The sequence below is a fragment of the Erithacus rubecula genome, assembly GCF_903797595.1.
Source record: "Erithacus rubecula genome assembly, chromosome: 10".
Classification (NCBI taxonomy): Eukaryota; Metazoa; Chordata; class Aves; order Passeriformes; family Muscicapidae; genus Erithacus; species Erithacus rubecula.
Window position 1 is genome coordinate 23,291,194 of NC_136662.1, and position 24,401 is coordinate 23,315,594.

The 24,401-nt window shown below is 41.0% G+C and overlaps 1 protein-coding gene across 2 annotated transcripts; it reads left to right on the forward strand.

The window, feature by feature from the left end:
- The first annotated feature begins 63 nt into the window (after window positions 1–63).
- SWT1 (SWT1 RNA endoribonuclease homolog) lies at window positions 64–24,034 on the forward strand. Of its 2 annotated transcripts, none has more exons than XR_013775411.1 (19): window positions 64–104; window positions 863–937; window positions 3,008–3,066; window positions 4,079–4,817; window positions 5,788–5,859; window positions 5,982–6,038; window positions 6,595–6,724; window positions 6,848–6,949; window positions 7,882–8,070; window positions 8,394–8,487; window positions 9,610–9,746; window positions 10,406–10,554; window positions 11,792–11,930; window positions 12,727–12,872; window positions 14,044–14,191; window positions 15,108–15,236; window positions 20,942–21,008; window positions 21,672–21,736; window positions 22,991–24,034. XR_013775411.1 is itself a non-coding variant. In XM_079314597.1 (19 exons), the coding sequence occupies exons 2-19, from the start codon at window positions 872–874 to the stop codon at window positions 23,094–23,096; spliced, it is 2,646 nt and encodes an 881-aa protein (XP_079170723.1). In that variant the 5' UTR covers window positions 64–104; window positions 863–871; the 3' UTR covers window positions 23,097–24,034. The 2 variants fall into 2 exon arrangements, 1 of the variants encoding a protein (XP_079170723.1); XM_079314597.1 differs by having other exon boundaries at window positions 13,992–14,191.
- Window positions 24,035–24,401: the final 367 nt, after the last annotated feature.

A 24,401-nucleotide genomic window follows, 5' to 3' on the forward strand; every position in this document is an offset into this window, starting at 1 on the left:
GCCCGGGGCGGCCCGGCGCGCACCGCGGCGGAGGAGGCGGAGCCGCGCCGGGCCCGGGAGCCGCCCGCCCGGCCCAGCAGCCGCCGCGGGGAGCGGCCGAGCGGGTGAGCCGCCGCACGGGGTCCTGTGAGCGGACGGGAGGGGCTGTACGGAAAGGAGAGGAATGGAAGCTGTCGCTCGGGAGAGTGAGGCTGCCGCCCCTCAGCCTCCCGTGGAGGGGCTCCTTCGGAGCTGCCCGCGCCTCAGGGCGGAGCCGGTCCCGGCTCCCCTGCTCGGGTTTGGGGTCTGGCAGTCGGCTCTGGGTGAAGCTCTCCGCCGCTCCCCTGAGCTTCCTCCTGGCGTGCGCTGTTGGTGTGGATGTCACTGTAGTTCCTCCATCCTCGGGAGGGGCCGAAGGCGACAGGCACACAGCCGGGACTGCCTTAGAGACTCACACCTTTAGCTGGCTTGGAAAAGCTCTCCAAGCCCAGCGAGCCCGGGCTGCTCCCGATCCCCACCAGCCTGGAGCTCTGAGTGCTCATCCAGGCCTTCCTTGGGCACCAGCAGGGATGGGGACTCCGAACCTCCCCAATTTCCCATGGTTTTAAAGCTTTATACGCCTCAGAGTTAAGGATGCTTGTTTCTGTTTGTTTGCTGGTACAAAATAGGTGTCTCTGGGGAGGTGTAATCGCTGCCCTTTCTGCTCTAGTGTTCCCTCAGATGTGATTAATTAACTCTGTTAAGATATGCTGTGGCTCTGTAATGAGAAAAGAAAAGAAGACTATTAAAGTATTTTTCTCTATGCAGTTAAAAGTTACTTTTATTTCATCTGGACCTAAAAACTTGACACAAATAATAAAGACAACTTGCTTTTTTCTTGTAGGATTTGAAGATGTCTAAAAAGAAGCTGAAGAAACTAGCTGGAAAAGAAGTCTCCTTGGATAGCCAGGATGACAAAGTAGGAACAGAAATATTACTTTAATTATCTTAATACAAACTCCTGCATTTGAGAGAACATGAATTGTTTAGCAGCCTTGTGGTAGAAAGATGAATCCAATTTAAAGTAATAAAAAACAGCAGGATAGTTGAGTTGGACAGATAAATGGTTTTTCTTCAGAGGCTGTGGGCATCAGAAAATAAGGGACTTTTTTATTTTAGTGTATCTTTCTGTTTGAGGAAAGTTGGGTTTAATACTGGTACTAAAACCAGAGCTGTTTTCTTGGACTGCACCTTGCATCATATATCCTAATTTTCTGATTAATCACAAGTTGTACTTCACAGCATTTTGGTGACTCTTAAATATTTTCTTCTGGCTGCAGAGACATAAATTAATGACCAAAATTCTCAGCATATTGTAGTAAATACTTGTATCTAGTGAGTCAGCTTTCACTGAATCACTTGTAAAATGCAGATGCTACAAGAGTTGTCATCATTCTGTTCATACTTGTGTGTAGCTTCCTATTATTTTTTATTATGTCCCCTTCTGACAAGTTATTTACTCTCAGAAGTTCAATACATAGTTGATGAATCAGTAGTTTAATATATCCACACTTAATTTTTAATTAATCCACTTTTAATTTTTTTACTATATCCTCACTTAGATATTTTTTTCCCATTGGATTTTGCAAGGAATATGTATAAAGCAAGAGAGCTTTTACCTGTCTTCTCAAAAATGTTTTGTGAGTGTTAATAAATGAGCATGATTGTGACCTTATAAACTGAATTATTCATGTTGGAAGCCTTCTGATCATAGAGAAAATGCTGTTCAAAGTCAGATGTTTGTAACTATTGGTTCTTCCCCTGAATTCCTTACTATTGCTCAATTTGTCCTTTAAAATTAACTTATCCTAAGGTGCTTCATAGTTTTAGGGTTTTTTAACTTCTTCAACACAGAGGGTAAACACTTGGCTTAATAGAATACAGATTTAACAGCAAAAAAATCAAGGAAATCTCTAACAGGAGCAAGGGTCCTGCACTATGATCCCAGAATGGATGGGAAGTGTCCTATACCCCAAACTCATAGTGCTGGGAGGAGAGGAACTGTAAGAAAATTTGCTTATGATAATTAAATTAAGTGAAAACTTTTGAGAAAAGGGGGAGGTAGGTTGAAAAGAAATATTAAAAATGTGATGAAAACTCATGGTTGTCAGGGAGTAGGCCTTGAAGAAAGAAATTAGTAATTGTGAGCAGCTGGAAATGGGTTTGTTATCACCAGAAGTTGTCCCAGTAGCATCGTGAGCTCCACCTACCCCTGAAGTGAAGGGAGCTCCTTCACTTCTTTCCAGCATGTGGGGACAGAAGGACTGCAAGTGACCCGAGGGAGAGCTTTGGATTTCTCTGTCATTCTGTTTTTTCTGTTGCTGGTATTAGTCCTGCAGCTCCAGAACCGACCACAGGCAGAAGTTCTCAGAACTGCCTTGATTTTAGGACTCTCCTGGTTTCTGCAAGCCTTTGATTTTGCATTAAGTGCTCTCTAGTGTGGAAGTAAACCAGCTAAGGCCTCCCTAGTAGGAAAAATTGCTGCAGCAGTGCCCTAATGGCCTCACTGAGTCAGCATGCCCCAGTTACTGAAGGAGTGAGTTATTTGTGAAGAGATGAACTGTCTGGAGCTTCCTTATCCAAAATAATCCGTGTGTTACTGTTCTCTGTTGTGACTTCCCATACCTAGCTGGGATTTTGGGAAAACTGAGTTGTATGTCCCAGAGGTGTATAAAAACCACATGTGGGACACATGGTTTTACCTGAGTGCCTGTGCATTGATCATGGTAGGAATGTTGCTCAGATCTGTAGTTGTCACTGTTGTAGTGGACCCTGTTGAGTCACATTGGAAGCATTAAAGTGCTCCATGATTAAATCATTAAGTGCTGCTAAACCATTTGCACCCCTATTTTTGCATGCACATCCTTGGCTCCCTTTGACAATGTTTCTCTAAGCAGCCAAACCACACAGTTTTGATGTTATATTATGAAGGGCTTTTTTTTTAAACTGCAGTTTCCTTTGTAAGCCTCTGAATTTTTTTTTCTTTCAGCACTCTGAAGACACAAGATCTTACAAGCACACTGTGAAAGGAGAAACAGAACTTCAGAGGTAAATTCTCAATTTGTCATTAAGTAGAGCTACTTAAGAATATAACAATTACAGACCACTTAATGCTGAACTGAATATTTTTTTTCAACCTGTCCACCAAATAAATTCTGTTCAACCTGTTCACTGTCACTGTAAGGGTAGGGAGAGGCAAAAAAATACAGCAACACAGGGTTCATTCAGAGAGCAGAAGAAGCCATTTACTGCAGAAGTAGGCACATTTTTAGAGACTGGCTCACAGAACCAAGGATAGAATCAAGCTCATTGTTCCATGGAAGGCAACATCTCTTGTAAACGTGCTTTTACCAAAATACCACGTTCCTCACACACTCCTCCTGTCCACAACACCAGGTGCTAAACTTTGTTATTATTTCTTTCCCTTCTTTTTTTCCTTTGAGTAGCTTGGGAAAACTCCAACTGCTTTTTTCCCTGACTCTCACCAGCATTCACAATTCATCATATATTTCTTTGGATATTTTAAACCTAGTGTACAGTAAATATAATTACTGAATATATTCTCTGCTCTTATAAGAAAGTTTCCTAATAATTTTTCATATAATTCACAGTTTCTGTAGAATGTTACTGTATTCCCCTCCCTTGTTCCTTTTCCAAGTTCCCCAGGATAAACAGTTTGAAAGCTGTGTGTGTTTTGGCACTGTGTGACCAAGCTGACCTCTTAGGTGACACACCTCCTTTATCACTGAACTGCTATTAAAACTTATCTGTGTGATAAGAAGAAGCTCGACTGTGTGAGGGGTCTCTCAAACCAAGTGAATGCAGAAAAAGCTTTTTCTCCATTTTCTTAAAGCTAAAATGGCTGCAAGTGAGGAAAGGTAAATCCAAAAAGTGCCATATCAAACTATTTTGAAGGACAGCTGTTGATTCAAGTTCATATTTAAGAATATGGTGCTCATAAATGCTTAGTTCTATCTCAGTTAAATGCAGGTGCCTTTTTTGCTGCTTTTTTCCATTAACTGAGCTAAATAACATTACTTTCTGCATAATGTTTCTGTAGATCCAAACCAGAGAAAGATAGGCAAGAGAAGAAGCGACACCACAGGTCTCATGATTTCCACAGTGGATATGGAAGGTCCCAGGAAAAATCTCCAAAGAGAAGCAAAACTACAGATGGTTCTTCAATTCACACTGAAAAACAGAAGAAAATAGTGATCCAGTTTAAAGCCAAAGAAATCAAACATGGCAAAACCACCCGCACTCCTGATGTGGTGACTACCAGCAAGGAAAGAAGTCACTTGGAAGGAATAGAAGGAAAAAGGCTCTGGTACAGCTTTGAACTTCAGAGGGACAAGGCACTGAAGAAAAAGAGAGAGAAAGCTGAACTCCATAAACTCAAGCTAAAAGCAGAACAAGCTATGATAGAAAAGTTTAAATCCTCTGTGTACGAGGTACCACGTAAAAAGGCAGAGGGCTCAAAAAAGCGTAGTGAAGATGTCAGAATTCCCAAAAAGCCACTTGAGAGCTCTGCAAGGACTGGGCATGGTGATAGGCCTGCAAATAAGGAGCCAAGTGCATTATCTAGCTTGTGGGAAGAAGAGGAGGAAGAAGAATATGAGGACTTTGCTGTGAAAAAGAGGTACATGAGTAAGCACAGATCATCACGCTCCTCATCTGGAACTTCACCACGATGGGAGTCTCGGAAGCACAGAAAACACCACCCTGATTCTCCTGAAGCCCCTGAGCACTCAGGAGCTAAACAAGGAGACTTGGAAGCCACAGCATTGTGTTTTAAGCAGGTAATGAGAGCCCCATTCTTTGTATTATGTAGATGTTTCAGGCTGGTTTCTTAGTGGCAGACAGATTTATATGAGCAGACTGTCTTCTTAGAGAATCCAGCCAGGTTTCATAGCTAACTAGGTGGATTTTTCTGATCCCAATGTAAACGTTGTTTCCATGTTACTCAGCTAAATGTTAAACAGACCAGAAGAGTAAAGGTCTTGTATGTTGGGACTGTGTCTGCACAGATGCTTCCAGGGCTTAGCTTTGCTGCTGGGGGTGTGGAATACTTCGGTTTAGATATGAATCAGCTGGTTTTTTATTTTGAGCTGATATGGTTATTTCATTTTTTGAATGAATAAACTGAACCAATGAAAACTTGCTGCCAGACAGAGCATTGCTAGTGGAGTGATACCAGGAAAGCTTGGGGTGGATATGGGGCTAAATTGGTATGTGTGTTGCAGAACTTCCCTTTTATCTGTGGCAGGTTTGTTTCTAAGCTCAGCTTGAGGTGCAGATCCAAAGCCAAACACAAGCTGGATCTTGGGCATGGGGTTTTTTTTTTTACTGTTGATCTTGGATAAATGCCCAGCATCCTTGGAGATTCTAGTTTGTGTTACTGTAGTGTGAGCATTTTGTGTGAATGCTGAGTTATTACTTTCAAAGCTGGGGAGTCCTTGGGGTTGGAAGGCACCTCTGGATGTTATCCAGTCCAGACCCCTTGCTTGCCCAGGACAAAGGATAGAGATTCCACAACCTGGTGAAGCACCTTCAATGTAAAACAAAGTGGGGAGGTAAATATTCAGATGGAATTTGCTGTGTCATCCACTGTTACTTATTTAAAAGAAAGCCAGGCATTCAAGCCCTATTAAAATCATAGTATAAGTGCTAATAACTGTAGTTTATGTTCCATATTCATGTGGGAATACTCAGTTTTCTCTAAAAAGCCCTCTAAGACATGTGTTGTTCTTCTGTTTTGCTTGTTTCTAGAATGTTGAGGTCCCATGCACGTCTGACTCCTACCAGGGGGGTGAGGTCAGAAAGCCTCTGCCTGTCCCAAAGGTGAGTGAGGGACTTGTTTAACACTGTAGGCCTGTATTCCAGAACTCCTGGTGTGGGTATTCCTTGATATTTTGTGATATTGGTAGGGTCTGTATTTGTGGTGTTTTTAATTCTCCCTACAGAGTTCTGAAGACTTTGCACCCCTTCAAGACAGTCAGAACACAGAAACAGACCAAGAGGTTGGTAAGACTTTCATTTAACACTTCTGTGTTGTCTTAAAGACCAAGGGCATTGAGGTTGTGTAACAGCAACATGAACTTTCCTAGTATTTGGCATTGTTGACTCATGATCTACACTCAAATGTGGAGCATTTATTTAAAAAACAAAGCAAACTTGCTGCTAATCAGGAACTTTCTGAGATAGTGTGTTTCTGTTACCATGTGCTACAAAAGGGCCTTCATAGTTACTCACATGCTCCAGCTATCTCATTTTTCATCCCCTAACTTTTTAGTTGGAAGAGAGACACATCTTTTAGGAAGTACCTGTCAGGAAGCTTGCAGTTTGTGTAGCAAAAAAATTTAGCAGTTTTGGAATACTATGTAGAAAGGTCACAAATCTTTTAGTGGAGCCTTTGCAGAAGTTCTCATGATTTACATTTCCTGTACTGACTTAAAATTTTTCAGACATAATTTTGAGGCAATTTTAACATCTTTAATGCAAAAGTATGTTTTTGGGGAATCATTAGGAAGTGATTCCTTCCAATGGATTGCACACATGCCCATTTTCTCACTGTAGATGCAGATTGTTGAAGACTTGCACATTGCTCGTGTGGAGAAGAGGATGGCCCTGTCTGTAGTACAGACCTGTGGAGAACTTACAAGCATGGAGATAGATCTTCCAGAACAGGATTTAAATATTTCTGCTGGTATGTCATGATTGAATCTGCTTTGCTTTCTAGTTGCAATGAGTAATTACAGTTATTGGTGGTCTGAGTAGGGAGCATATAGCTGATAATTTCTGCTGTTTTCTCTTTTTTCTCTTCCCCTAGGGGCTTTTAGTTCTGGTCTCAACATCCTAGTGGTGATTGACACAAATATAATGATTAGTCACCTTGAGTTTGTGAGATCCCTGAAATCTGAGGATATACCAGGTATGTAAATATGTTCTGATGAGTAAGACATTGTAAGAAAAACAGATATTCTAAGAGTTTCAGGCTACCTGAAGGAAACCAGCCCTGGGCTCCTTAAAAAGGCAGCAGGTTTCATGTAGAGGCAGAAGGTACACACTTAGAGCCTAGTGCTGTGAACCCAAACAAGCTGAGATTCCTTTTTAGAATACTGCAACTCCCAGTTTCTAGTCCTGCACCAAACTCACTATGTTGAGAAGACTGCTGATTCCTGGCCTATTTATTACAGAGCAGATGGTTATTAATGCATTTTTTTCAAAATTCTGTTCTCATAATGTGAATGAGAAAGAACATGGTTGAAATATTTGTCATGTGGGAACCAACAGAACAGTCATTAAACTTCTGATTTACCCTGTACTTCATATAAAAGCTTTAAAGTTCAGCCCATTCTTACCTAAAAATAAAACCACAGTCCAGTATCCACACTTCCTGTTCCTTGTTTAGGAGTGCTGGTTGACAATGAACACAAGCCCTTGCTGGTTTTTTTTGCTGCTTGTTTTGGCATGGCAACTGCTGTGGTCACTCAGGTGTGTGCAGCCTGCTGTTTCACCTTGCTGCAACATCTTACAGCAGGTGTGTGCCAAGATAATTGCTGCAAATATGTGTTACAATGTTTTCAAAGTATTCTGCTGATTAAAATGTCTCCCTTTTGTTTGCCTAGTATTGTCACTTTTCTGTGTAATCAGTGTAGTTCCAGGTTGAGGTTAGATTAGAAAGAGGAAAGTCAGCCTTTTTCAACTCTTTCTAATGCTAGATTCTCTCAAGCAAGGACTTTGAAAACTATTGGCAAAAAGATGTGAACTTGCATAAATGTGACGCTTGAATTGAAAGTTCTCTGTAGTAGTGTTGTTCCTGCAAAAACCTTTGTTTGTTGGTGGTGTTTTCTTTCCTTCCAGGAGTTGACAGACTTACATTAATAATTCCCTGGGTCGTCCTACAAGAGCTGGACAACTTGAAGAAAGGGAAAATGTTGCAGCATGTTCGGGACAAAGCTATCCCTGCAGTGCAGTTCATCTACACCTGTCTCAAGAACCAGGATTTCAAACTGTGGGGGCAGTCCATGCAGCTGGCTTCTCAAAAAATGTGTAAATACACATGCAATCCATTTGTGCTAGATTCACATTCACATTTCATCCTTGTCACTTGACCTAGTGACAACCTTAGAATTCTGATTTTAATGGAGACTTCTTCACTCTGCTGTTTGATAATTAAAATGAGTTAATTTCTTAGAGCAGCTTTCAGAGTGTATCCAAGCCTGTGGCATGGAAATGTCTTCACTGTCTACTGTTTTCCTGGTTGTTTCTCAGTTTCACCTTCCCTTTGTGTCTTTGTGTGGGGAGTGTTAAGTGTGCAGAGAGCACCATGAGTGCACTGAGGTGTTTGTGAGCTGTGTGCACTGCCTTTGCAGATGGGCTGAGTGATGAGAACAATGATGACCGTGTCCTGCAGTGCTGCCTGCAGTACCAGAAGTTCTTCCCACAAGCTCTTGTCATCCTCTGCACGTGAGTTCCTGGGTGCCTTTAGCTCTCCTGCCACACTGCTTTCAAATCAGGCCTTAAAGAAAGAGCAGTAAGCTCTTGGAAGGGCAATCACTCTCTTAAAAGCTAGAGCAGAAGGATATAATAAACCACTACAGTTGGAGATGGAATCACCTTCATCAGCTTGAAATAGAATGCAGCTTACTCAATATTCAGTTTTAAAACTTGTTAAAGCATAGGTTTCTCAGATTTTATTCTGGTTTCTCATAAAAAATATTACTGAAGTTACAAAATTGAAAAAAATACGTGACTTAAAGATTGAGATCCAATTAGAGACTTTATCCTTGTTCTCAGCCAGGCAAGCAGAAGCAAACAAGGGGTTAATCTTAGAAGCAGGGGATGGATTTGCTGCTGTTCCTGTTTGTGAGGATAGCAGCTGACCTCTGGGCATTGATTCTGAATTTGTTATGAGCAGGTGAAGCCACCTTGAAGGACTAACACTTCCTGGCTCTACTTGCCCTGGTCTTGGCTACAGCCAGTTCCTGCACAGTTCAGTGAGTGGGGTTAAAACTCTGGGCACCATTTGGGTTGTTCAAGTTTACACAGTGGCTGCTGAAAATGCTGTTTCAGTCACAGCATTCATAGGGTAGTGATGGTGATTTCAGGCTTCACTGATCAAAACAAGAGGTGACTTCAGAACTGCTTTTCATCCAAAATTCCCTTTATCCTCTACCAAGATACGTAGTGGGAATTTTTAGAAAGTATTGGGATGCAACTTTGTCTTGGATTTTTGAAGTAGTTCTGTTAGAGCAGAACCTCAGAGTGGGATTTGAGATAATGATTTGGCTAGCAGAATAGTTAAAAAGGATCTCAACAAATAGAATTAACTGTAGTCATCAAATAACGTAGCACTGTCTTAGAATTATTGCCTGGTTTGCTTTCTGAGATCATAGCAAGTAAGCATCACTGCTGTAGTAATTACAGCTATTGTTTTCTTAAACCTAGACCCTGAAAATTTTCAGTATGTTTCTCATTTTTGCTTAATTTTCCAGTTTAATTTTTGAACTGTTTCTAATTGCTTGAGAATGAGAGTTTTTCAGTGTGCTGCTTTTGCTCCTTTTTTGAAAACAAGTAATTCTTTTCTAGGGATGATAAAAATTTGTGTAATAAAGCCATTGTGAGTGAGGTCAAGGCATTCTGCAAAGCTGATCTGATGGCTGCTCTGCAGAATGTGAGTGCAAACAGGCCCCAGAATTCTGAGGAGCTGCAGCAGTCAAAGCAGGGTGAGTCTGTGGAATTTGTGAATGTGTAAAAATGAGTGGGGTAGAGGAAGAACAGTTGCTACTATACCTTCAGTTTTCCTATGTTTTGGATCCTTAGGAATGTTTCTTGTTTGGGGAAGGTTTTTGAAAAGTTCTGAGAGTTCAAGACATTAATTAAGCCATCTGTCTCAGAGTTCTAAGAAATTCAATTATATGTATTTTTATTGTATAGGAAAAAACACTGCATTAATTTCCTGTGTTTAGAGTAATTTAAAAGGTGTCCTGAACTTTTTGGGGCTGAAGGAGGTTTTTTCATTTTTCCAAAGATATAGGTACAGCTCACAGAGCTCAGAAGTGATCCTCTTGTGCTTGCTGATAACCCTGCTGGCTGTATATGATCTAAGTTATTTAAGGAAAAAAGAAATGTGGAGTAAGGTCACTAGTGAGTAATACTCTGGGGAAATTAATCTTCTTGGTTAGTAGCTCTTAATTAAAAATACACACAGTTCAAGTGGGTATAACTAGAAATACTTGAAACTTAATTAGGTGTAGCACACCTCCTTTATAAACTGAAGTGCAGTCTGTCTTTATTTATGGGGACAAGTTCTTCATGTACCATCAACATGAATTAGATATAAACTCAGCTTCAATAAATACCTTTTGTGTCATTGGTTTGATAGATACAGATTTTGGGAAGGCAAGAGGCAATGCTGGTTTTACTGGACAATTCCCAAATGTGCTTCCAGACCTTGAAAGGAACTTAGGAGAAGCTTTGTCTTGTATTTTGGAGACTGAAATGAAACTCGCATTTGGAAACCTGTGGATGGAGGTGGTTTCTTACATCATCTTGCTTGATATTTTGATTATTTAGAGGATTGAATGTTCTTGGTATTTTATTGCTTTTGGTATCTGTGCCTAGCCAAACCCAAGTCATTCAGGTCTCTGATATCACTGACAGGGAACAGCTCAGTGCTCACTTCCAATATTCCATTTTATAGCAAGATTATCCTGTTTGAGCACTAGTGTACAACATGTGCAGTATTTTAATGACACAGTAACGGGGTGCTGGTTTCTCAGTGTGAATTTTCAGAATTCTATTTATTAGTGGCATTAACTTTCTATTTTAGCTTTTCTAGTCTAGTAAATCCCTGCACTGTAAATACATCCTACAAGAAATAATTCCATCATGTTCTGTATAATATCAGGGGATTTGTTGCAGACATTTCTTCCCCCCCCCAGAACAGATGTGGATAAAACTGTTCACAGTTAGATTGATTCCAGAGCAGATACAGAATGACAAGGGTACTTATGAGAACCTCTAAACATGCTTGCAAAAGTACTGTTTGCAGAAGATAAATATCCATGTACAAGGCACTTTCAGATCATCCATGCTTTACTTTAGATTCCATTTTATAGCTGCTGGGGGGTTCTTAGAAGTTTAAATTTAATGCAGCTTTAAAAATCTGTGGCTTTAAAAATCCCCCCAAATCGTGGGATGACTGTTGTTTCCCAAGTTGCTCTGATTAGCTGCTAAGCTGACTTCTCTATTCACTTAATTTCTTTTAACATCTCTTCAAACACTTGGCTTAACTGGATCATAGTGAATTCTAAATTTTTCTTCAATATACGTGTTTTAGTTAATGTGTAAATAGAAACTGTGTTTATTTTTACTTTGTAACAGTACTGGAAAATCAAAGGCATATTTACTGTTGTTCTTTTTGTTCTTGTTACTGTTGGTTTTTGTGCACAAGTAACTCACTAGATCAGTTTTGAGATAAATCAAAAGTATGAAGAGATTTTGAGGAATGGGGAACCACAAATCATGAGACTGTGCATTACTTCTGAATGACCATCACTGTTTAATCCATGGTGCTGCTGAATCAAATCTTTATGAACAGATAAATTTGTTAAAAATTTGGACATGGTCTTATTTCTGAGGAATCAGTGAAATTCTCCTTCAGCAGTCACAAATCATCACATTCTTGAAGAACAGAGCAGTTGTGGAATGTATAGGAATAGGTCTAAATGAAAATCAGCCTTTGAATTTATAACATATTGTCTTCCAGATCTTGTACCTGAAGCCACCATGGACCTTAGCAAACCTGCTGAAATGTTATAAAAAACACTGGATGGCTGTTTTTGGTCATGTGGTGCCAAGGAGTTTACTTTCAACCATTGAATGTCTTTCTAAACACCTTTATGCAGGTAACAGTCCCTGAGAAAGCTAATTGTAAACTAAAAAGCCTCCCTGTTCTGGTTTGAGTTATAGAACTGATTGTGTGTATTAATAGTCATCAAAGTCTCTGAATTATTTTTCAAAATCAAACAAACTTTTTGCCTCCTTTGCCCCCATGTTACATGTGACCAAATGATCTGCATTTGCCAAAAAAATATGGAGGAGCAAAGGATATTTAATTTGGTATTTGAGGGCAGGGAGGTTTGTTTTAAAAAGAAACCAACCAGGAAAAGAAACCCCACACACCTTCCATTTGTTTAAGGATTCTTTGAGTATTTGATTTTGACAGACAGACCTGGTGAGCTTCCCCAGAGGGTGCTGGGCACTGACCAGGCTTCCCTGGGAATGCCAGAGCTCCAGGAGAGTTTGGACAGCACTCCCAGGGATGCACAGGGTGGGATTGTTGGGGTGTCTGTGCAGGGACAGGGGTTGGAGTCCATGATCCCTGTGGGTCCCTTCCCACTCAGGATATTCTGTGATTTCTTAGTTCCACCTCTTTGGGATATTGCTGTTCTGCAGAATTATTTTAGATATGCCAGTTGATCCTTTGCAAGATCCCAGGATAAATTTGGAAGAGTTGGTTAAGGAGTGAGCAATCTCATGCATGTTTCATTGAGATTGTTGTACCTGATGATTCTGAACCATTTTCCTAGGCTTTTCATGGTCTGCTGTTAAACTAGGTATTTGAGTATTAAATTTACCTGCCAACACTGTTAAATCCTAACTTATTTTTTTCTCCCTCTTACATTAATGTCTAAACATCAGATAAACCATTAGACTCCTCAACAGTGCATATCCTGCTCCAGGAATCAAAAAATTTGCTCCATGCTTTCAGCTGCAGGTCAGACTACAATGGTGTCCTGCCCCAGGCTTATGCTGAAGTGACAAAACTGTGTGAGACCTTGGGGGAGGTAAGGGCAGCTTTGGTATTTGTCCTCCTCAGACCATCCTCAAATTGTTCCATGTTCCAAGCCTAGATTTCTTAATTATTCCCATTGTTTCCACTGATTACTCCAGGAAATGTTGCTAGGGTGTTTTCTAAATGAAGAGACCCCAGCTTTTATTTTCATGCAGTGAATATCTGCAGATACTTTTATTCGCTAATATAAATGTGTTAGTATTGGAAGGATGATTGAAAACCATTATTTTGTCTTAGTTTTCTATTGCATTTGTATCTGATGGGCCTTAGAGATTAAACTTGCTGTTTCTCCTTCTGACATTTGTCCCATGCTGCTGTTCTTAAATATGTTATTTCAGCTTTCATTGTCTTGGTAGCTGAGGAAGGGACTCCCTTGTATCACATGGTTTGTGATGGTTACTGGGAGTTGTCCTGACACTTTTTGTATTCCCAGAAGTTGATCTTCGCTCCCAGCTCAACTCTGAGTTGCTGTGGAGGAAATTCCAATTGGTTTGGTTTATGGTTACTGCCAGTTCTGTATGTAAAGGCTTAAAAACTGGAGTCATGAGCATGGGTGAAATATTGGGATTTATGGGAAAGAAGATAGGTCAGAACAGCTGTAAAGAGTTCTTGGTGTCTTTGGAAAAGGCTGAAGGGGAAAGAAAGAAGGACAGGAGTAACCTGTGCTGGGACCTCTGTGTGATGCAGTCAGCAGTGAAACTGCAGCTCTGCTGTCACAAGGATCAGGCTCTGTCTGAAAACTACTCAGGAAAGAAATTCCTCCCTGTCAGGGTGGGGAGGTCCTGGCACAGGGTGCCCAGAGAAGCTGTGGCTGCCCCTGGATCCCTGGCAGTGTCCAAGGCCAGGCTGGACAGTGTTGGGAGCAACCTGGGATAGTGGAAGGTGTCCCTGCCCATGGCAGGGGGTGGCACTGGATGGACTTAAGATTCCTTCCAGCCAAACCATTGAGAGAGGCTGTGGATGCAGAGACTGTAACCAAGGTGACTCAAAGACCTCAGCCTTGATTTCTTGAGCATTGCCTTAAAAAAATCTGTAGAAGTGTATAGATTCTGGTTTTCTATAGTTAGAAACCAAATACATTGATTATTTGTTTGCTGAACTGTTTTATAAGGTGAGGGCAGAGAGTGAGCAGGATTTATCAGAAGACATCATGGTTCTTTCAGAAAATGCTGCATGTGAAAAAATGGAAGCCAATCTGCAAAGCACTGAGGAAAATGAGCTACATCCCAGTTTTCATGTGTCTCAGGAAAGCAGGCACCAGGAAATCTGGTCAGTCTTGGAAGGTGTTTGGAACACCATGAACTTGTACAGGTACAGCTTGCTAAAGGGGCTCAGAGCTAACACATAACCTTAGATAACTTTCAAACAAGCACATTTGAGAAACTGCTTTTTTACTCCATAATTAATCTAAATTGACCCCGTCCCAAAAAAAAAGTCACACAACCTGTCACACCAAAGTTGAGACCATGTGCATTTTTAAGTCGGTCTGCTACTCTTTTTCTGTGCAGCAGCTGAAATGAGTTGCCCTGGAAAATAAAGTTGAAAACTCCACAAGTGTGAGACATCCATGAAAATCCTTTATTTATCCATAAAATTGCATCTAAAATCTTAATTTTCTTGTGGTTATTTTCTTTCCAAACCCAATGCATGTCTACTGGCTTATGCAAAATCCTATATCCTATTTTAAAACTTGAAAATAAATTTAAAATAGAAAACTTCGTTGTTAAGAAAATAAAAAAATTTGTTGTTAAGCAAAATTTTTCACATTTTGAAATGCAGAATTTATTAAATTTATTTTCTCATGTAAATTCAGAATTGCAGGAAATTGCCTCTTCTTCCATCTAGATCTTTTACCATTGCCTTTTATTTTGGTTATTTTTTAAAATCTGATGTAAACTCACTGCAATGCTATATCTTTTGATAAAATCCAAATAGGTAGTGTGTTTTCTTTTGGTTGTCTTAGTCTGGAATCTTTTCCAAGGAGGGGCTCTGAGCCAGCCAAACACAAATGAGCTCAATTTCTGGTGGTCTGTAAGGACTGAGCTAATCAGCAGTGATAACTCCATTTCTGCGTTGCCATTTATCCTGAGACTGTTTAAGATAATATGATTTATATTTGACCTTTCTGTTTTAATAGACAAAATACAAGCACAGAACAGACACTGGGTTTCTCTGAATTCTGAGCTGTTCTACTAACTGCTTTTCTATCTCTTCTTTTGAATTTCAGTATAGAGCTATTCCAGAAGCTGGACCCCAGTGCAGTGACCATGGCTGCCAAGGCCTCATTTGAGGAGGCTTTTTTGGGGCTGCAGAAGCTGTTGGCAGCAGTGAAGGACATCCATGAGGGCATTGGCAGGTGAGCTCTGCAAGATGTGTGACAGGCTCCTGGAGTCACAAAAGTCTGAAATATTTCAGCACCACACCATGCTTTATTCTGTGTGCTTGGTGACATGATTTGCAGTAAAAATCCTGCTGTCAAAGCTGCCTTGAGCCATTGGCAGCAGAAGATCATTAAAGTATTGCAGACATGGAGGTCTCTTGTAGGGAATTGCCTTCTGTGTCTGGATTTGTTTTCCAGTGCTTGACCAGTGTTGCCTCTGCTCAGGTGCAACTTCAACTATTAATGATTAATGATTAATACATCAGTTCTGATGGCAGGAACTGTGAATAATTCAGGGCATTTGTGTTTCAAATGTGAGGCCCACCCAGAGAGGGGCAAAGTTCCAATAGAGTGAAGGATACAAAGTTTTGAGGCTTTGCTGTTCCCAGTTTGAGTGTTCTTCATGGCAGCCATAACAACAATCAGCTGCATTCTCTATTTAGGCAGGATAATATTCCCTCTATTCACAGAATCCCAGAATGGTTTGAGTTGGGGGGAACCTTAAAGCCCATCCAGTGCCACCCTGCCACGGGCAGGGACACCTTCCACTGTCCCAGGTTGTTCCAAGCCCCATCCAGCCTGGCCTTGGACACTTCCAAGGATCCAGGGGCAGCCACAGCTTCTCTGGGCACCCTGTGCCAGGGCCTCAGCACCCTCACAGGGAGAAACTCTTTCCCAGTATTACATCTGACTCTGCCCTCTGGCCTGCCAGGGAGTCCCATCCCTCTGCCCTTTGTTTTACAGCACAAAAGGAAGAATAAGGAATCTCCTGGGTTGTCTTGGCTTAGTCCCTTTTTCATAGCAGTGACATATAAATCCATTCAAAGAATTAGTCTCTCTTTTAAACATAAATAATCAAAATCTTATAAAATTAGAAGCATAAAAAATATGGGTAGAAACGTGAGCTTGAGCAGCTGACTTCTGATGAATTCAGTTTATTGCAGGTGGGTTTTTTCCCTTTAAGGAAATTGTTTCAATAAAGAAGGTTGCTGCTCAACTTTGTTCTCTTCACTGCAATGCTTCAGTTTTTGCAACAGATCCTGGGGTGTCTGTTTATAGATGTGGTGGATGAGATGAAATGGGAATATGGAATATTCAGGATGGTTATTTTTGTGTTGCAGAGGTGTTTCATTGAAAACTGGTTTTTTGTGTGAGAGAGCTTTGTGAGAATCAAAACTCCTCAAATACACAGGCTGATGGTTGGAATGGAGTAGTTTTCCTGGACACTTTGGAAATGACTGCTCTGGTGTGCAGGTTTGCAGTAGGTGGCATCATGGAGCAAGAAATGGGGAGAATTTGCACCAAACATTCACTGCATTGGCCTTGAGTGGAGGCATTTAAGAGAGTTTGAGATTTCTGAGGAGATTTTCCAAAGAGCCAAGAGCCAAGTTAATGTCTCATTGCAGTTTTATGAATATTACAGAATATTAAAGCAAAAATTCAGAAGTTTGCATGTAACAGTTGGGGTTGGAAGGGACCTTAAAGCTCATCTTGTTCCATCCCCTGCCATGGGCAGAAACACTTCACTTACATTTTACTCTAAAACTGACCTGTAGTGTATGTATTTTTCTTGGTTTTTGAAAAAATGCCTCTCAGTGATTTAATCTAATGACATGATTGCAGAAAAGGAGGCACTGGAGAGAAAATAGTGAGAAAGTTCTGTCTTGAATATTTGGAGGTAACACAAGTTTTAGTGATAAAATGCAACTGATTCTGTAGTACCTTTGGTCCCTGCTGTCCAGAACAAAGAAAATACCTTGTGGAAGTTTGGAAGCTTTACCTGTAAATTATATTGAGAGTTCAACTGTGTTAAAAGTTTAGATTTTCAGATTGTTACAAACAATTAGAAAAACATGATGATGCTTTTTGAGATAAATGTAATTATAACCTTAATCATAAAAAATACTACACCAGTGGCACTACCCCAGCTGTTCAGGCTTGATGGCCAGAACATGTTAATGACAAATACAGATATAGAAAAGGGGAAAAAAAATAGCTGTTTCATTGAAGATGTGTCAGTAACAGCTTTTGGCACATTACCCTCTTCTGGTAACTTTTGTTACACTGTTCAAGTTTTTTATTTTATCTTGGCTTATTCCTCTAACAGCATGGGTAGCAGAGTGATGTTTGTATTGCACAATTCTGCATGCCAGCAGTGACAGCCTTCAGCTCTGAAATAAAGAATAATAAGTACAGTTAGCATAATCAAACTATATACCTTTACTCTTGATAATGAGCAAAGGGTATGAGACTTCTGAAATTTAAGCATCCAATAAAATTGTGAGACCATTACATGATTTAAAATAATTTTGGATTGAGGATTTGTGAGTGTTCTCACTGGTGTTTTGTATTAGTATTTGGGTTGAGTATTACTTGGAACCAGTTATTTGGGACATCTTATTTAAGGTCTCTTAACTCTTTAAAATAAAATAGGGGTTTGGATTAGCTGATGTTTGCTCTCAGCTGAATAGAACTTGTGATTCCAAGATTTTATGTGCAGCCTTAGGGAACTGGACCTTGTCATCATGTTTCCTGCCAAGTTTCTTTTAGATAAGAAATCCTTGTTCATAGAAAAGAAAGAAAATCCAGTCTTTGCTGAATTGATACAGTTATTTCAAGTTGGATTTTTTCTTTTCATCTGTTGGCTAAAAAAAGAATTTTTTTTTGTTCATATGCCAGCTTTAAAATCACTCACAGCTTATAGCATATGCACTTAGATACAGGCCTCCTAAATATTTATATTAATGTGCTGTCACCTGTAAAAATATTTGTTACTGACTGTGTAGGGAGCTTGAATTCTGCTTTTCTAGTATTTTATATAAATAGAATTTCACTCACACTCCCAGTAGTTTGGAAAAACGTGGTTTAGTCAAGGGCTGCATAAACATTTGTAAATTAGAAGTGTAATTTCTTATGTTTTCAGTAATGCAGGAGAGTATTACTATATCAGAACTGATTACTGAATTTAAATAAATTAAAACCAATTCTGTAGTTTTACTAGTTTTAGTACAAAATTCCACAGATGTAGAGAAATTGTGACCTTTTTATTTTTTCAGCTGGTCAGTGGAGGAATTGAGGTTTCTTTTCCTTGGTGTCTCATTAGAGAGTTGTCTTCATTCCCTTAGGCTCCTGTGGCAGTTAATAATTTCTGCCATTAAGTCCCAATAAAGTCTCTGGATGAAGAGCTCTGCCTTTAATCTTGCTCTGCACAATCTCTTTCTGGAAGTAAAATGGAGATTAGCTCTCTGTTCAGGAAGTATCAGACATTCCAATCACTATTTGTTTGATCTTTGTGGTTTTGTGCATTTAGGTGAAACCTGAAACTGAGCTTACCTGCAGCCTTCTCTGCTGCCAGGTCCAAATTGAAATGTTCTGTGGTGCCAATTTTAATGGCAGCTGTAAGAAATGAAGCTCAAATAGAGCTGGAAGTGGGCAGTGCTCCCTTGTCCCTGCCCTCATGGGCTCTTGGAGCAGCTGGCCTGCTGTCACTGCCACTTGGCTTGTGGGCTGGGCTTTTTCATTTCTGGTCCTTTGCAAATAGGCTTTGCTTTCTCCCAGGTCTTCTGTGCACAAGTAAGGAACCACCTTTTGAGCTATTTCCTATCCATTTCTATTTCTTATTGTATCCTTCACCTTGTGTTTGGCATCAGATGACAGGACAGGAGATAAAGAAACATTGGGAGTGGTTTGGGAAGCACTTGAATTAAAACCAGCAAGTCTGACAGTCTGTTTTCTCTCTCCTTGCCCCCAAGGCAGCATTTAACCTCCAGCTGGGGGTAGGTTTCCATAGTCATTCCTTGGATCTTTCTATGACATTTCCTTCTTTACTTCACATGCTCAATATTTTCAGAAAACTCTGTAGAATCACACCAAAGTTCTTAGGTTGAAGTACAGAATGGGGGGTGTTGTAGTGTGGTTCTGCAAGGCTATGCTGATGAAAGGCCAAATGATTCCATGGATTTCCACCCTCTGCTTTTGAAGCAGTGTGGAGAGAGGAGCTGCAGCAGTGGTTAGTGCTGTGGTGGTCACAATACTGAGATTCACATGGCTACTTAGAACAGTTTGATGTAAAAGCCCTTTGCTTCATGGATTGCTGATTTAGAGGGAGTTCTCTAGACATAGTCCTGTAGCAGAGGCAGATGTTTTATCACTGAAAAACTTCCATTGAAAGGAAGACAACTTGATTAAATGAAGTAATAGAGGCAGAGTTAATGCTCATACAGACAGATCCAGATTTCCCAGTGTGTCTTCCCTTAAAATGCCAGTTTTTCATAGCACAGGGTGGTGGTTACAGGAATGAAAGAAAGGAGCATGAAGTGATTGAAAGCAGCAGAGAGCAGTGGTGCTGAGAAATCTCTCTGCAGGCAGGAATGTGTCAGTTTTATACAGAAGAATGTATTCCCAGACTGGAGCTGGTATTGCAGCCCCTATTTAACTGCAGACAGCACTGGGCTGTTTCATAAATGCTGACCTGTTGGGAATCTGTGGGGGAAGTTACAGTGCAGGCTCTTCCCTCAGCAGCTTCCCAGAGCTCTGTGTGGAGCTCTCTCCTCAAAACAACAAATCTCTTTTATTTGGAGCTGCCTGTAAAACTTGGAGCCAAATGTCAGACTTCTCATTCCATGGTACAAACCCAGAAACCATTGGCATTGTCCAAGCAAAGGCCATAAAATGAGGTGCAGGATTTAACATGAGTTATTTGGATGATTAATTACACAGTTTGTTTTTCCCCCAAAGGGCTGGAGACATGGTGGGTTTGTCCATGCACCTGAGGTGTTCCAGGGGTACACTTGAGTGTTTCTAGGCAGAACAGCAAGTTGGTTCCCTTGCTGACTCACAGTTGGCAGGTTTAAGGCAAACATTTTGGGTAGTGCTTCTTAGGAGGGGGGGAAGAATGTGTGACTAATTTTTGGTGATAATTTCTATGAAAAATGATGAGAAAGAGCAGCAGATGCTCCAGTTACTATAAATCCTGTGCTGTATCATGGTCTTCCAGCCTGCTTCAAACACAGGGTCCTTTAACTGGGACTTTAAAACTTACTCTGTTACTTTCCTGGTTTTTTTCAATCCCCAATTAATTCATTTATAAATGAAGCTTACAGCTTGCAAGAGGAGGGAGAGGAGAATTTGGGCACTTTCCCATGGGAAAGTAAATAGAACTTTCCCCAAAAGGTTTTTGTCTTTTTCCAAGTCCAGTCATTATCTTAATCATGATTTAACTATGTAGGACCTAAAAATCAGAATTTTATCAGTATTTCTTAGTATATGTAAGGTGCTACTTGTGTTTCAATGTTAATTTTATAGGAATGAGTTAAAGCTGGGCTGGGAATGTTGTGTATCCTGGGAAGCTTTGCTGTGGTTCTGTGTGAGCCCATGGGCCTTGCTGGTGGGCACCAAAGGGCTTTCAATTAGTGCTGGGTTTCCTCCCTCCTCCTGCAGAAATGGCTCACAAAAACATGGAGGGAATTTTTAATTAGAAAAAGCCTCCAGAAAAGTCCTCACAGAAATAATGAGCTCTTTAGTTCTGTTAGAGTAGTGGAAGGGAAAATTCTTCTAAATTCATGAGTTCCTTTTTGTTCAAGTAATTTTTTTCCCTTGAAGATTTCTGACTTATTTTTTTAACTCTTTGATAGACTCCTTTTCTGTTTGCTTGAAAGCCTCCCCAAACTTTTCTTTTTCAGAATTTTGACCCCTACCAGCAGTTTCCAAGATATTTGGACCCTCTATAGCTTTCTCAGAAGACATGAGGTATGACATTTTCTTTGGTGTTTGATCACTTCACTTACAGCTTTTAAGTAGCTCTGAGGTCATGTATCATCATTGCATTTCCATTAAGAATTTTGATTATTTGCTCTTACTTGTTAGTTGTTGAACATAAAGATAGATTTTGGTTGGATTTCAACAGATATTTAAATTGTGTGTTTTGCTGAGCACTCACTTGGTATGAATGACTTGCTGTTAAGAGTAAAAAGCTTTGAAATTAATGTTTTTAGTAGAATATTTCTGTTTAATATGTTGTATATTTCAGTGCTCTGCTATGCAGGGAAATGTATTTGGGGTTTGGGTTCTCACATATATTTTTTGAATTTATTCAAGTCAGAGCTTACTTCTTTTGAGATACACATATATCTATATATATGTATATCTAAATAAAACTTCATGGTAACTTAAGAGGGGAGGAAGAATTATTGAAGGTCTTTTAGATTTGTGGAGAAGTGGTTAGAAAATGGAGCTGGAATTTGTGACATTAGATTTTATTACAAGATACAGGATGATTTTTTTAATGCACTGTCTCAACTTGAGAGCCTGTTAGGGAATACATGAGCTGTATCTGCCATTCCTACTGTATCATTGTAGCAGACATGTGACACTTGATAAATGGCTATATTAATTATTTCTTCTTTGATTTAGATCAATAACAGTCTGAAATTCACTGCTGAGGAGCTCTATCAGTGTGTTTCACAGGAGCTGTACAGGTAAGTTGTTCCTGCCCCCACCAGGGGGTTGAGGCAGCTTTTTCACCTGCATTAACCAAAGTACCACAAGAGGAATCATCAGGGTCAATAAAAATCTCCCTTTGTAGGAACAGTGTAGGGAAAATAAACGGGGAATTTTTAAAATTCCCTTTTTAATTGTAATACCTAATTAACAAAGAGCCAGAGAGGACAGAAGTTAAATTGGAGATAAGGCATCAGTGCCTACATGGTGATTTTCAGCTGTGGGAGGTGAGGCGTTGAGCCCTCTTCCTCTGCCAGTGGTTTCTGGCTCATTTCTTTATGGATTTGTGTCACTGAAGGTTTGTGAATCCAGGCTCTGGAAGGTTTCTAAAAGGCAATCATAGATTTTTAGTAATTCTGAGCTGGCTAATAAAGGACAGGTAACTGGTTTGTGCTATTGTGTGAATATGAATGAGCTGTCAGTAGCCAGGATCAGCTGAGTGAAAAGCTGGAGGGTGAATTACTCTAAAAAGCTTCCCTTTGCCTGGATTGATTCTGCATCCTTGAATCTTCTGTCAAGCTCAATGTGCAGATTGCAAGATCAGGGAGCAGTTACTCAGGGAGGGAGACATTCAATATTTGTATCAGTAATAAAAAGCAGTTTAAAAGCTTCACTCAAGTTGATGGCTCTAGACTGTATTGATATAGGCATAAAGAAAACAGTGTGTGGAAATCTGTGCTCAGCAGAGTAAAACAAGCACTGTAGAGACTGCCCTGGCAGCCCTCAGGCTGTGCTTGGGAAACTCAGTGATTTGTTTTCTTCCTCCTTTTGGAGGAGCAGCTTTTAAACGGTCTTGTGAGAGAGAATCTTTTGGAAACCTAAATTAGGGCATGTTTATATGTGATCAGTTTGAGATTACTCTTTAGAAATGGTCTAAGTCATAAGGGGGTATATCCAGATCCTTATTTCGAGTTGTGAGTATAGGATATGTCAGTGTGTGAAGGATGGTTTGAACTGAATCTTCCAGAATCACAAATCTCTCCAGAAATTGGGTGTCAGTGACCTCTCCTGCCAATTGTTCCTAGAAGGGAACAGGAGCTCTGCCTCTGGGTTGGGGGTTGTAAGGAGCTTGTGAAAGCCTCAGATTCAGCAGCTGTAGTCCCAAAGTCACTGCTTTTGTAGTACCCAACTCACAGTGCTTGAGTCTGATGGAAAGGTCCTTGAAACTGTAAGGAGTATTTGTAAGGATTCCTGTTGTGCTGTCCTGCTAACCTTTGTGTCCTGTCTCCCAGGGAGAGGCTGGAAGTGGGCTGCTGCCAGCTGGCGCAGCTGGAGCAGATGCTGGAGCAGTGCCAGGCGTCCGTGCACAGGGAGGCGGAGAGCCGGGGCTGGCTCTGACCGCGGGGCTCCGCCTCCTCAGCGGGAGCGGAGGGAGCCAAAACCTGCCGGCTCTTCTTCCTCAGAGGTGCTGGCTTGGGCCGGAGTTGAAGGGAAAGCACAGTTCCACGTGGGCATTAAATGTTGGGATTTCTGCGAAGAATTCTGTTCACTACTAGAATGTTGTGTCTCGAGTGAGGGTGGATACTCAGGAGAAGCAGGGCTGGTTTGGGATGCAGCAGCTGTGCTGTGCTGCTGTGAGCATCCAGCATTCCTGTGAGCAGCTGAGTTGTTAACAGTTGTATAGGAAAATCCCTCTGTTTGCTTTACTGGTACTTTGCAAGTCTCAAGTGAGAGAAAGGAATCTGTTGTGGCACCTGGGACTCAGAGGTCAGGCAGTAGCTGAGTGTGAGGCCAGGAATGAAGGACTGACCCACAGACACAATGTGTGTGTCCTGTGCAGTGAAGGCTTGAGAGGATGTAAAAGGGGCAGAGCAGATGCTCGGTTTTCCTTAAAGACAAAACAGATCCCCCCCACCCTCATACAGGTGTTTGTCCTTTATGACTTTTCAGAGGAAAAGGGTGTTCCTCCTTTGTTTAAGCAGGCATTTTATCTTCATACAGTGGAAATCTGCTAGCAGTGTTCTTGGGGAAACTCTCTATCCTGCTCTTGCCACATCCTCCTGGAAGGTGGACATGGTAGTCCCTGCTCTCCAGGTGACATCCCTCTCTGGCTGCACTGCTGGTTGCTTTCCAGAACTGCTTTAAGTCCATGAAACTTTCCAAAAGCCATTTTCTAAGGCCTTTAATGCTACCTCTTCTTGTATGTATTTGTACAGAGATGAGCTGACTGACAAAGTCCTGAAGTGTCTATTTTGATACTAACTTTTGGATGTATTTGTAAATTCTCGATTGTAAAAATGTAATTTATTGTTATATTAAACAGTGGTTAATTCTGAGTGGCTCTCTGCTGGCTCTGCCCAGGCCCCCATGCCAGGGAGGGGTTGGAATTCCTGCTTAATCACAGTGGCTGTGCAGAGCTGTTTCCATGGGGCTTCTCCAGCCCCGGGAGCAGGGTGGGAATGTTGGTTCCAGGGGCTGATGGGGGCACGTTGTGTCCCGACCCTGGCCTGGGAAGGGCTGTGCTGGAGGATGAGTCTTTTGTTCCCCCCCCCTCTTTCTGGCTCTCCCAGGCATGAAGGACATGGGACACTCCACCCCCTGCCCCTCTCCTGTGCCCACATCATCTGAAATGTCACTTTTAGTATTTTTAGACTCCTCTTTGGACACCTCCTTGAAGAAAAGGACACAGAGCCAGGTCAGGGC

What these genes read in the sequence shown, in the direction of transcription:
- SWT1 (XM_079314597.1), top strand. Translation starts at nt 872, where the DNA reads ATGTCTAAAAAGAAGCTGAAGAAACTAGCTGGAAAAGAAGTCTCCTTG. An exon ending in GGAGAAACAGAACTTCAGAG is followed by an intron (nt 3,067 to 4,078) that starts GTAAATTCTCAA and finishes ATGTTTCTGTAG; the next exon opens with ATCCAAACCAGAGAAAGATA. An exon ending in AACACCATGAACTTGTACAG is followed by an intron (nt 14,192 to 15,107) that starts GTACAGCTTGCT and finishes TTTGAATTTCAG; the next exon opens with TATAGAGCTATTCCAGAAGC.